The sequence below is a fragment of the Notothenia coriiceps genome, unplaced genomic scaffold, assembly GCF_000735185.1.
Source record: "Notothenia coriiceps isolate Sejong01 unplaced genomic scaffold, NC01 NC01_scaffold00000120, whole genome shotgun sequence".
NCBI classification, from domain to species: domain Eukaryota; kingdom Metazoa; phylum Chordata; class Actinopteri; order Perciformes; family Nototheniidae; genus Notothenia; species Notothenia coriiceps.
The window spans coordinates 335,539-347,311 of NW_011332821.1; the positions used below are offsets into that span (position 1 = coordinate 335,539).

Genomic DNA, 11,773 nt, shown 5'->3' on the forward strand with positions numbered 1-11,773 from the left:
TTACGGGGCGTGGTTTGCATTCCGCCCAGCCAATCAGACATAGGAACCTTTTTCTCCCACGAAAGTACCTGCTCTCTAGCAGGGACGGAAAAGGGGGTAAAAAAGGTTCTGATGAACACATTTTTAGTTCCGGCTCTTTTTGGTGTGAACGCGACATTTCGGAAATATATCGGAACTAAAGTGGGGAAAAATACTGCGTTGTGAACGCGGATATAGATATGGAGCTTAAGTGTGTGACATTTTAACTACCTTTTTAAAAAAAAAATAATATATATATATAAATCCGGAAACCCTGACATTTAGGGAAGTAGTTGCCCATTTGTCAGGAAAAATAGACTTAAACATATACAATATTACCTAAAAACTGAACCTCATAAACTTCATGACAGATTTATCAGAAGTTCTGTTGCCTTAGCCTGCATTAGGTTTAGCTAGGTGTACCTTAAAGGTGGGGTAGGTAATTAACTTCAGAAACACTTTGTTATATTCCATGGAATGCTCTTAACATCCAGATAGCAATGAATATATGAAATGCTTTGACAAAAAATACATTAAAAAAAAAAATCATCTCTGGAAGCCGTGAACCTGTAAAAAGCACGACCAATCATTTTAGCCGGCCCGGCTAAAATAACTGGATAGCCTACCTGCCTTCCATCTGTGCACAAACTTACCTCGTGCCCTCATTGGTCATGTTGGTGTGTGTTGGAGGAGGGGCTCTATAAGGAAGTCTGAAGGAAGGGGCAGATTTTTTTCCGGTTGTGTACTTTCAAATTCTAGCGCACTCCAGCTAGTTTCTCCATTCTTACCCTACCTTTTTAATAAACGTTATTTTTAATGATATTTCAGACTCCTAGGGAAATGTCATGAGTTTGAGTCTAGTGTGTAACCTAGTTTCACTCCGTCAGGTACAATAAACTAGCTCAGGAGTGGACAGAGAAGTATGCCATGCTTTAGGGTAAGGTCACGAGGCAGTGCTGCATCTTGCCTGTTGTTTGTGATGGTCACGCTGACATAACTGTGATGATACTAATCTCCAGTTATGTGTTTATCTAGCCTCCTGCTGTAAATAGTTCACCAAATATTTGTTGCAAATGTATTGACCCACAGATGGAGTCTCTTTGGTTACTGCTCATATATGCCAGATCAATAGATCCAATAGTGGTTATTGTGAGGAATCTTTTTAAATGTTTTATTGATACACGATCTACAAAATAATCTGTAACGCTACCTACACACGTTGTTGTCACAGCTAGCATAAGCAATGTATAAACTCTTTTTAAACGCGTGTTATTTTGGAGTTGAGATACTAGAAGTTTTTTAAATGTGTTCAGCATGACTCAAAATTACCTTTCTCTTAGGCCTGTGTGTTTCGCATTTTTGACGATAGGCTTATTAAACTTTTTGTAAAACTGGAAATTGTGTTGTAGCAAAGAAGCATGTAAACATAGCCACTAACTCAAGCATGTTAAAGTTTGATTTTGGAAAATAAACCTTTTTTATTTAGTTAAGTTTGTTCAGCATCCAGTATTTTCACACGTATAGTGACGCATTATGTGAGGATGGTATCTTGGTTTCCCCTGTTTCTATAAGGCAATGTGCTAAAGTGCATGTGCTTTCAAAAAATCCTAAATTAAAGTGTGCAATTACTTTTAGTTATCAATCGTTTTTGACCGGTCATATGCTGGCTTGCTTACATTTTTCTTTTCCTCTCTCTTTGCAGATACACCAGAATGGCAAAAGACTGGACACACAAATATGCAATGTGAGGCGTCGCTGGGAAAGCTGGTGGATAATGTTGTTGCTGGTTCAAACAAAAAAAAATCCAGGATTCTGATTTTTCTTTTTCCACTTTTTTTTCTCCCCTCTTTTTTTTGTTTTGTTAATCAGAGCATTTTACCCCCTCGTTTTTTCCACTTGCGCGCTCATAAGAAGATAGTGTTTTCTCTCTAGGACACGTGCCAGTTTCTGTGAAGTTTCGACTCCCAGTTTGTTCGGAGTTTAAAAAAAATAAATAATATGAATCATTATGGTTCTGAGCACTCAGCTTGAGCATGCACCAGTAAGAGTTGGTGATGTTATTCATTCACTCTTCTGCACACACTTAGTAGAATCTGATGCGACTGGCTGCATCCTGTGCGGACTGTCTTTACTTTACCGTACGCTGGATTCCTCAGAGCACTTATAGAGAAGCCTGTCTTTTGCCATACATGTAAATTGTTATGTTTCAAACCGATACAAATACATAAATCTGCTGCATCTTACTTTAAAAGTAGTACAAAATCTAAAACGAAATATTTGGGAAGCTGGTTTTGATGTCTGTCTGTTTTTCTGATCTTTAGTATAGCATTCTACTACCTGAGGAAAGACGTGTATCTTATTCCACTCAAAGTGTGTACAGAGAAGCACAGCAGTATATATCAATGTTAAGACAAACAAAATATAAGAACTTCAATGTTGTATTTTATGCATGTTAATAAAGTTAGGCTATTATATCTGATATGTTTCTGCAAATGTAGGTGGATTGTAAGGCTGAACAGTTGGACAATTGTGGTTCCCCTCAAAGGCTTTCTTTTGTTTCTTCTGTTATTTAGAAGCCAGTAGATGAGCTGTTAGTTTTATGCCCACTCGAACACTGTCTTCTTGTAGCCCTAAAATATTGATGCAAAGCTTAATGGTTGATAATCAACTTGTCGCTCTGTTTCTTTTTAGTTTTCCCTTCAATAAAGTTACTCAAAACATAAAACGAATCAAGGTTGTGCCTGTTTTGTTTTTCATTTGATGCTAATGTCTTTATATTCACAGCCAAATCACTCTCCTTTTGAGATGTATTGAGTGTTTATGACTGATTCGTCCATTGATAACCTTTTGTGCCTTTTACAAAGGGCAACTACCAGCTGTCTTACTTAATAAAACCTTGTTTTGGTGGTTTCTTTTAAATGTCTTGTAGGTCATTGCTTTTATGAAATAATGCCACTAACTAGTAGACAACTCAACAACTGCTTTGATAAAAATATAATTCAATAGTAGTGGGTTACTGTAACTGCATGTAAATAATCATTTGCAGGTACATTGGACAAAGATACACCTGTGTATTGATTTGTGAAAGGCAAGGAATTTCGGTACCATGAGATAAACGGGGCAACTGTGGCCGGTTGCTTGCCAAATAGTGAGCCCACATTTATCTGTACTGCTAAGCCTTATATTGGCAACCTAGCTTACTTCGTCTTCATCAGCCAGCATCCTTGGTCTTTGTTGCTCACTGAGTTGATTCTCGCTAAGTAGCCAATATAAGGCTTAGACATCTTGCCAAATAGTGAGCCTGTGTTGATGTATGAAAACTGTTAGAACCAGGTTATAACTGGTTTATAAATGGTTCTTAATGATTAATAAAGTGTTTACAACCTAATTCATTTATTAATTAGGTTGTGAACACTTTATAAATCATTAATAAGCTTTTATAAGACATGAGATAAACGGGGCAACTGTGACCGGTTGCTTGCCGAATAGTGAGCCCACATTTATCTGCACTGCTAAGCCTTATATTGGCTACCTAGCTTACTTCGTCTTTTTCATCAGCCAGCATCCTTGGTATCTGTTGTCCACTGAGTTGATTCTCGCTAAGTAGTCAATATAAGGCTTAGTCCTCTTACCAAATAGTGAGCCTGTGTTGATGTATGAAAACTATGTTAGAACTGGTTTATAAATGGTTCTTAATGATTAATAAAGTACTTAGAACCTAATTTATAACCTAATTATGAACCCGTTATGAATCCTTTCTAAGGGTAGTCTTATTGTAAAGTGGTACTGGAATTTCACTAGTGTCTCAAACGTCCCTTCTGTGATGGCCCTTGCATATTTGGTTTTATTTCCAGCAAAACTGATAGTGTTTATATAAATAAAAATAACTGCAGATGGTGATTATTTATACAATGAATACACTCAAATCAACTATTAAATATAAAGATGTACTAAATGTTTACTACACACTTACAGAGAATGCCCATTTAAATTAATTGTAAATTAAAAATCCTATATTTTTATATATTTTGTTTTACGTTTTGACATTATGCATTATGCCACAAGTGAGAAAAGAAAATATTTCCACATGTACAAAAATATTTTATGGGAATGCCTCCAACTCGCTTAAATATAAAAGTAAAACTTGTTTTTTTAAGAGGCTTGGATTTGAAACTAAGAACAATCTTAGAATAACTCAACTTTTGTTTATTTATTACATATAGCCACTTTTATGAAAACCCCACCTTAGAAATACAAATCTAAATGATGCAAAAATAATTGCTAATCAGTGTAAAATGTAACATAATTAATGATTTAATGCATTTTTGAACGTCATTCATTTTAAAAACATGTGTATGTAGTAATTGTTTGTATTCATTATATACACATATGTCCGTTTACTGGGTTATTTTGTATTGATTTATTTTAGCTATATTTACAATTTCTTGTTACAAAGGTTTTTTTACATGATTTAAACCTGCTTTGTCTTTTGTTAATTGTTCAATAAAGAAACTTTTTTTTTGCGCCAAGACTTATATCACCTGACTGCCACAAGGTGGGTCACATGACCAACACGGAAACGGCTGTCAGGGAAACAAAAACAGAACCCTTATAGCACACTTTTGAAGAGTATTTCAGCCATGACTATGTGTGGGACCTGTTATTGTGTTCCCAGTGTTTTGCTGTGTTTATTGTTCGGAGTTTTACCCCGGGTTTGTTCAGAAACGTTAAGTTTAAACGGTAAGTGGAGTCTTTCAAACTCCAACGGTTCCGTGTCGCTGCCTGCGGAAGTACCCGGATGTGTTCATTCAGCTCTACAGAAACAGGGATACATCCAGGTCGGTTCATTATGTGATATACAATAAAGAAGTATTACTATTTCCAACTCCTGATTCAGAGACTTGATGCTGGTTTTCATGATAATTCCACTTAAATTGTGGATTTAAGTGCATTACTTAAGTACACTTTTTGGATATTTTACTTTCGGTTTACTTCTCTAAATTATAGTAATAATAAAAATACGCAGAGGTTCAAATGAAGGCAGTGAATTTACTCAGGTACTGTACTTAAATTGTAAATGTGAGGTCATTTAAATTTGAGGTAGAGTTCTTATGTTATGATACTTAACAACAATTTAGTTGGAAATGTCCTACTTTATAATATTGCTACATTATATTATGATATATCGCATTTTAAGCAGTTTAATTTGTGTACCCAACTACATCCCATAGGCTAATGTTATACTTTTACTTTATTTGTCCGACTTTTAGGATTAATACAGTTTCCTAGTATTTTCTTTTAGAGCGTTTAATGAAGTGGATTACTCTCAGGCCCAAAACAGATTCATTATTTCACAAAAGAAAGCAACACTCACAGGTATTGTGGTCTAGTGCAGGTAAACAGACAAATACTTAGAAAGAAATGCACAATCAAAAGGAGCTGATTAAGACTATGTTGGTCTGATGTTGAAGTTGTAATGAAAATAAAAGTCATAATCAAGCAAAGCAAAATAGAAATGAAAATACGGTACTCTACATGTCAAATAGACATCTAAGTATCTCAATATTTCTTAAATCCTGATTTACTGCTCTTTTCTTGGCATAAAAAATGTCAACAAATGCTGCTCTATCAGCAGCAGGTAAAACAAAACCAATACTTTTTAAAAGTTATTTAAAGTCATTTCTACCAGCTAAATGTTTTCCGTACTTTGTTTTAGGATCCATATTTCAGGTTTAATGATGTGTCTTATCGATGGATTGCCTTTGACAACTGGAATTACACAACCACATTTACTGTTTCTACCCAGCTCAGGTCAGTAAAACATGTATATTTATAAAGTATTTTCTGTATCATGTTCCTGACTCCTGTTTTCTGCATTCACAGATCCAAACAGAAGGTGCTGCTTGTCTTCGACGGCGTTGACACGGTAGCGTCGATATGGCTCAATGGGATTGGTGTCGGGGAGACAGACAACATGTTTCAGAGATATGTAAGTGTTTGAAAAACATCACTCGTCACCGGCTTGAGCTTCAATATCAGGATACATGTATTTATTATCCTTGCAAGAATGGAAGTAGTCATCACACACAAAGCTGCGTGGGACAACTAGTTCCCTAAACAGTGTCCTTGACATGCTGATATACAAGAGGGTGTTACAGTCACAAGATGCAGAATATCGGTTCAAAGCAGTATTCAATGTTTAGTTCAGATTAGCTAAGGCCTGCGTAAGCAATAAACATGACAGTTATATGTCTATCTCCATAGAGGCTGAATCATCATGTTAATCACATAGCTATCATATGCCTAAAACAGTCCTGACGTTCTTCTAGGTAATCATACATCCTGTTACGTACACATCTACGTAGGGTCTTTGTTATCATGTGCTACTCTGATATTAGAAGGGTACATTCAGTATTTTCCCAACATTAAGGTCAATAGGAAAATAAGCATTTCACTATGCACATTTTCCTAAATGCATTATTCAAATCATGCAAACACGTCCGTTTCCTGGTGCAGGCCTTCTCAGTCAGAGACGTTCTGAAGGACGGGGGTAACGTGCTGAAGGTGAGCTTCCTTTCTCCAGTTCTCTATGCGTCCGATCAGAGGAGAGCGCACTCTGCATACAGAGTTCCTCCGGACTGTCCTCCAGACGTGCAGCACGGGGAATGTCACGTCAACTTCATCAGAAAGGTGAGTTTACCTCCTGCAGCGTTTCACATCTCCTCTGGAAACCTGACAGTTAAACAACCATAGTGATTACACAAACATTTTCATCCCAAAACATAGGAATAGGGTGTTGATAGGCTGCACAGATTGTACATTTTTTTATGTAGGCTCCATTAGTGAATAAATAAATGTGTAGTTCTTTTAGACATCTGCATCTTAAAGCTTTTTTTTTTTAACAATTTGCCGATTCTAGCAATACTGATTTTTATTGTGCAAGTGTTTTGTTACATTTCGCCTCATAGAAACTGCCTAAGTCATATTTTGGCCAAATTGAGATATCTGCCTAACTCTTGTTAGTCATCTCTTTGACTGAGGCATACAAAGATGGCGCCCCCATGAAAAACCGGGCTCGGCTGACCACAAGGGAAGCATTAGCTCTTCTCTTTGATTCAAGTGAGGAAGAAGACCGGTCAGGAAGTGAGAGGGACACCGGGCGACAGATTGAAGAATGAACGGGAGTTAAAGCTTCAAGGGCATGTTCTGATTCATGGGCAGAATTACACTTTTTGTGAAAACCTTAAAATAGGGCTTAGGCAATGATGCGACGAGGCTTACCATTTAGTTGTTTGAGTTTTACCCCTTCACTAAACACTGACCTTTCTCACCCCAACCAGAATGATCTCCGCATTGTCTTTTTAACGAATGATCTAAGCATGCAGAACAAATCCCTTAAATCTTTCACAATAATAACACATTTAGCTAATGTTTCTGTGAAGGCGCAGAGCTCCTTCAGTTGGGACTGGGGTCCCTCGTTCCCCACCATGGGTATGTGGAGGGGGGTCCGTCTGGAGGCGTTTGACGTCCTGCAGCTCGTCCTGCTCTCCTCTGTTCCTCTTTACAGTACGTCTACCTTAATCGCCAACCTCTTGTTGGGTAAAACCCTAAATACATAAAGAACGTATCCTCTAACACAGTGGTTCTCAAATCGGGGTACGCGGACCCCTAAGGGTACGTTGGAGTACTGCAGGGGGTACGTGAGATTTATTTTAAGTTAATGGAAAAAAAAAAAAGGTAATGCATTTAAACAAACTACTAAAAGCAGATGAACTACTTTATTCAAAAGTTCACAGCAATTCTGGATAATAAAATGTGTTTTTTAAACCAATCACTCTACAGAGAGGCGTGGGGAGGGGCAGCTCATTTGCATTTGAAGCTACAGACACAGAATCAGTACTTTTGAAACAGGGCTGAAACAGAGGATTTATGGGATGCTGCAATGATCTGTTTGGTATTTCAGACAAACACTTCAGAGACATGTTTTCTATAAATCTGAGACCTATAATATATTGTTGAAAAATAGTATAATAGTGTACCTTTTTTAATTCATAGTCTATATATATATATCTGTCTAGGTGTGAGCAGCTCTCAGTGGAGAGTCCATGTTGAGCTTCATGTCGATGCGCTTCAGACGACAAATGGTACAATCTCGCTCTCCATACCGGAGCTGGAGTCAGAGCAGATCATCCAGATGCAGTTTCTCAGAGGAAGGACCAAGAAAAGCTTTGACTTACACATCAACACGGTACTCCATACCAGAGTTCCCAACTGGTCCAGCCTATATAAATACATGACAAAATACAGAGTTAAATCTGATAAGTAAAATCTGAAAATGTGTTTTTTAACACTTAGATGTTTTAATGCTTTTTTCTTCTTTTCTCTCAGAGCAGCGAGGTGAAGCTCTGGTGGCCCAACGGACACGGTGAGCAGCCATCTTACCTCCTCACTGTGGGAGGCTTGCAGGACGGATTCACGATCCTGAATACAGAGACTAAGGTCAGAGTTCACCTTGCAGTATTTAGACATTTAAGTGTACTCTGACAATTTTGCAGTAGTAGAATTGGCTGAAATTACTTGTTTGCCGAAATCTAAATCCCCAGATTCCAACACATTTTCACTCTGAATTATGAGCGAGATGGACCGTTTATTTATTTATTTGTAGTTGCTTAATTTGACATGAAACAGGAGATTAGTTTATAGCCACGATGACTAGAAAAGTAATCGTGTTCAAAATCAGGTGTAGAGTTAGTCACAAACACTTATGTATCTTAAAGTGCTTTCTTTACCTCACCATTCAAATGTAAGCTCTTAAATTTGAAATGTCTAAATCTTGGGTGTAACTTTTCTTGGAAGTTTTTGAAAAGTGACTGGAGACTTTTCAACCATTCTTCTTATTGTGGAACGCCATCAATCAGTTTTAGTGTACTATATACCTAATGATGCTTTCCATAAAGGAAACACATTTTCTTATCCAAATTGAAATGCTACTTCCATGTTGTGAAATACATCTGGATGCTGAGATTCAAATTCTTGGGATATAAATGTTGTTATCATTTTTTTCGCTTGAGGTTTTCAGGACACAAGCTTAAAATCGTATTCAAATGTACATTTTCACACTTTCTCTAAAGATATTGCTGTCCCTTTTGTTTAAAGGATTGTCACATTTGCCACGGAGATTAAACTGAATTCCCAAACTTGAGTGTTTCTTGGTCTGACTGAACAACTCCTGCAGGTTTATTTCCGTACAGTTGAGCTCGTTCAGGAGCCGGTGGTCGGGTCTCCGGGCTTGAGCTTTTATTTCCGCATCAACGGAAAACCAATTTTCCTGAAAGGTTCCAACTGGATCCCTGCGCACTCCTTCCAGGACCGAGTCACCCCTGATGTGTGAGTTTAGTGAGAGTTTAATGCGCTCTATATACTGTCATATTGCTCAACCCTAGATCACTCATTGCTGTATTGCCTGGTTCTTTGTACAGATTTGTCTCTGCTCCCTGTCTGCAGCTTAAGGAACTTGTTGCAGTCGGCCGTGGATGCCAACATGAACGCCCTCAGGGTGTGGGGTGGGGGAGTGTACGAGCAGGACCTTTTCTACAGCCTCTGTGATGAGATGGGCATCATGGTAACTAAAAATAATATCACTTTTTTTTTTTATTTAAAGTGCACCTATCATGCTATTTTTAGGCAATAGCATGGGTCTCAGATATATATAGTATAGTAAAATATATAAAAAACATGTCTATGCTCAAAATACCAAAACAGATTGCCCATTCTAGCCATGCCTCATATCCCTCTATTTCACTTCCTGTTTCAAAAGTGCTGATTTTGGGTATAAAGCTTTAAAAGAAAAAAAATGTATACGAATTAAAAAGGAGGGGGCTGAGCTCATGCGGGACCCGGCAGCTACTGTCTAAACTAAATACTGCCGTGATGAAACGCCATATCATGGATTATCAAGGATTATTTCTGAAACAGTATGGAGCTCAAAGGATTTCTCTCTTGCCGGTTATACCACAAGGTGAGTTCCTTTTTAATTCCTGCTTCTTCACACACATGCTCTCCAGTACAGGTTAGCTCTGAGTGTTAGCAATGCTAATGTAAACACCGACCATATTACGTCCAAAACAGTTGGGCATTTTTTCTGATAGCAACGTTTCTGATAGTGCTGTGGGTCCACATTTCCGATATTACGTCATATCGGGCGCAAATCTGGATCAGCTCCGTTGTACCCCTGTTTTTAGAGATTTGGGTACAGAGGAAAAGAGAGAGGGTTTTATTTTCTGAGTTCCCCGACACACCGGGGACACATATTTATGTATAAAAGACATCAAAAAGTGCATTTTGCATGATAGGTCCCCTTTAATAATAGTACTACCAGCAGAAATGTTAAAATCAGAAAATCACTGGGGCTTATTGAACATTTGGTTTTAAAGCCAACAGTATATACAGTAAAGTAAACAAATTCTATTTTATTTATTGATGGTATAAAATACATAGTTGGCTTTTATTAAGCAGTGTTTTTTTAATTGTATCTTGCTATTTCATTGGTTTTTCTTAATAGGAAAAACCTAACTATATAACACCGTTAATAGTACATAAGTAATGTTTAAGCACCACTATTACTCATGAACATCATGTTGTATAACAGATGGATATTTTTGTAGATATAGCATTTAGATGTGTTTTTATTTCAGGTTTGGCAGGACTTCATGTTTGCCTGTGCGATGTACCCGACTGACGAAGACTTCCTACAGACAGTGAGAGAAGAAGTCCTCCATCAGGTGAGCGGCGTATTTATGTAATATCATTTCAGTTTCATTTATATTGAGCAATGTTAATTTGACCGTGATTCAAGTTTTGTAATTGAAATTAATTGTAATTTGATCCTTTTTACATTCAGTTATATGCGGATCTATCTTTAGATGTGTTACTGTGATAGAAAGTATGGATGGAAATTGGCTAAAAACTGCATAAATCATCTCTTCACTCTTGAGAATAATGTTTGTTAAGGCTGGTCCTTGTTTTCTAAGACTAAATAATAACAATCAAAACATATTTTACATGGTAATTTAACCAAAAGCCAACAAAACGGATGAAACTAACAGCATCTGAAGGTAGCTGCCTAAAAGTTTGTTAAAGGTAGTTGGTTTTGTCTTTGTGCTTTCACTCCTCAGGTTCAGCGACTAAAGTCTCATTCCTCTATCATCATTTGGAGCGGGAACAACGAGAACGAAGCGGCTCTGGCCACAAATTGGTTTGACATCCCAGAGGCCGAGAAGCCGACATACCTGACTGATTATGTGAAGCTGTACGTGGATAACATAAGGGGAATCGTTCAGGAGGTGAGAGGCCAATGGAACGCCATTTATCCCAAAAATATTTTTGATCGGAAAATAGCTGTTAACTACAAGGAGCACAATATATTATTTGTGATCTGTGAAGTTGAATATACAAAATATATACACATTAACTTTTTTCATGTTATATCCCACCCTTATTTTCATTCTGCCTCTGAACTCTTAACCGTCCTAAAAAGGCTCACAAAAACAAAGAATCAAAAAGTAGAATGTTCTATCTTATATGTATGCATTTTTGATATTCCAGCATCCAACTTCCACCATTTCGTCCTATTATGGTCTTCTTTGAGGTGTTATGTTAATGTCTTCTGTAACCATTAGCCAATCACCAACCAAGGTAACCCCCCCCCCACACCTTATCACCTGAATCTCCTCCTAGAGCACCATTGAGTTCTTAT

At 37.4% G+C, this 11,773-nt stretch overlaps 2 protein-coding genes across 4 annotated transcripts in view; both read left to right on the plus strand.

Annotated features, from left to right (window-relative positions):
* The window catches only part of LOC104943356 (ubiquitin-conjugating enzyme E2 D2-like), an 8,847-nt gene extending 6,100 nt beyond the window's left edge, over window positions 1–2,747 (plus strand). Inside the window, exons 7-8 of one of the 2 annotated variants that reach the window (XM_010768760.1) lie at window positions 906–955; window positions 1,721–2,747. In XM_010768760.1, coding sequence (XP_010767062.1) covers window positions 906–954 — 49 coding nt within the window. In that variant the 3' untranslated portion in view covers window position 955; window positions 1,721–2,747. The remainder of the gene's footprint in view (window positions 1–905; window positions 956–1,720) is intronic. The other variant, XM_010768829.1, reaches the window with a different exon arrangement.
* Window positions 2,748–4,598: 1,851 nt separating this feature from the next.
* The window catches only part of manba (mannosidase, beta A, lysosomal), a 12,685-nt gene continuing 5,510 nt past the window's right edge, over window positions 4,599–11,773 (plus strand). Inside the window, exons 1-11 of one of the 2 annotated variants that reach the window (XM_010768575.1) lie at window positions 4,599–4,856; window positions 5,735–5,829; window positions 5,902–6,007; window positions 6,535–6,708; window positions 7,461–7,584; window positions 8,097–8,266; window positions 8,407–8,517; window positions 9,254–9,405; window positions 9,523–9,640; window positions 10,713–10,799; window positions 11,193–11,360. In XM_010768575.1, the coding sequence (XP_010766877.1) occupies window positions 4,659–4,856; window positions 5,735–5,829; window positions 5,902–6,007; window positions 6,535–6,708; window positions 7,461–7,584; window positions 8,097–8,266; window positions 8,407–8,517; window positions 9,254–9,405; window positions 9,523–9,640; window positions 10,713–10,799; window positions 11,193–11,360 (1,503 nt within the window). In that variant the 5' untranslated portion in view covers window positions 4,599–4,658. The remainder of the gene's footprint in view (window positions 4,857–5,734; window positions 5,830–5,901; window positions 6,008–6,534; window positions 6,709–7,460; window positions 7,585–8,096; window positions 8,267–8,406; window positions 8,518–9,253; window positions 9,406–9,522; window positions 9,641–10,712; window positions 10,800–11,192; window positions 11,361–11,773) is intronic. The other variant, XM_010768649.1, reaches the window with a different exon arrangement.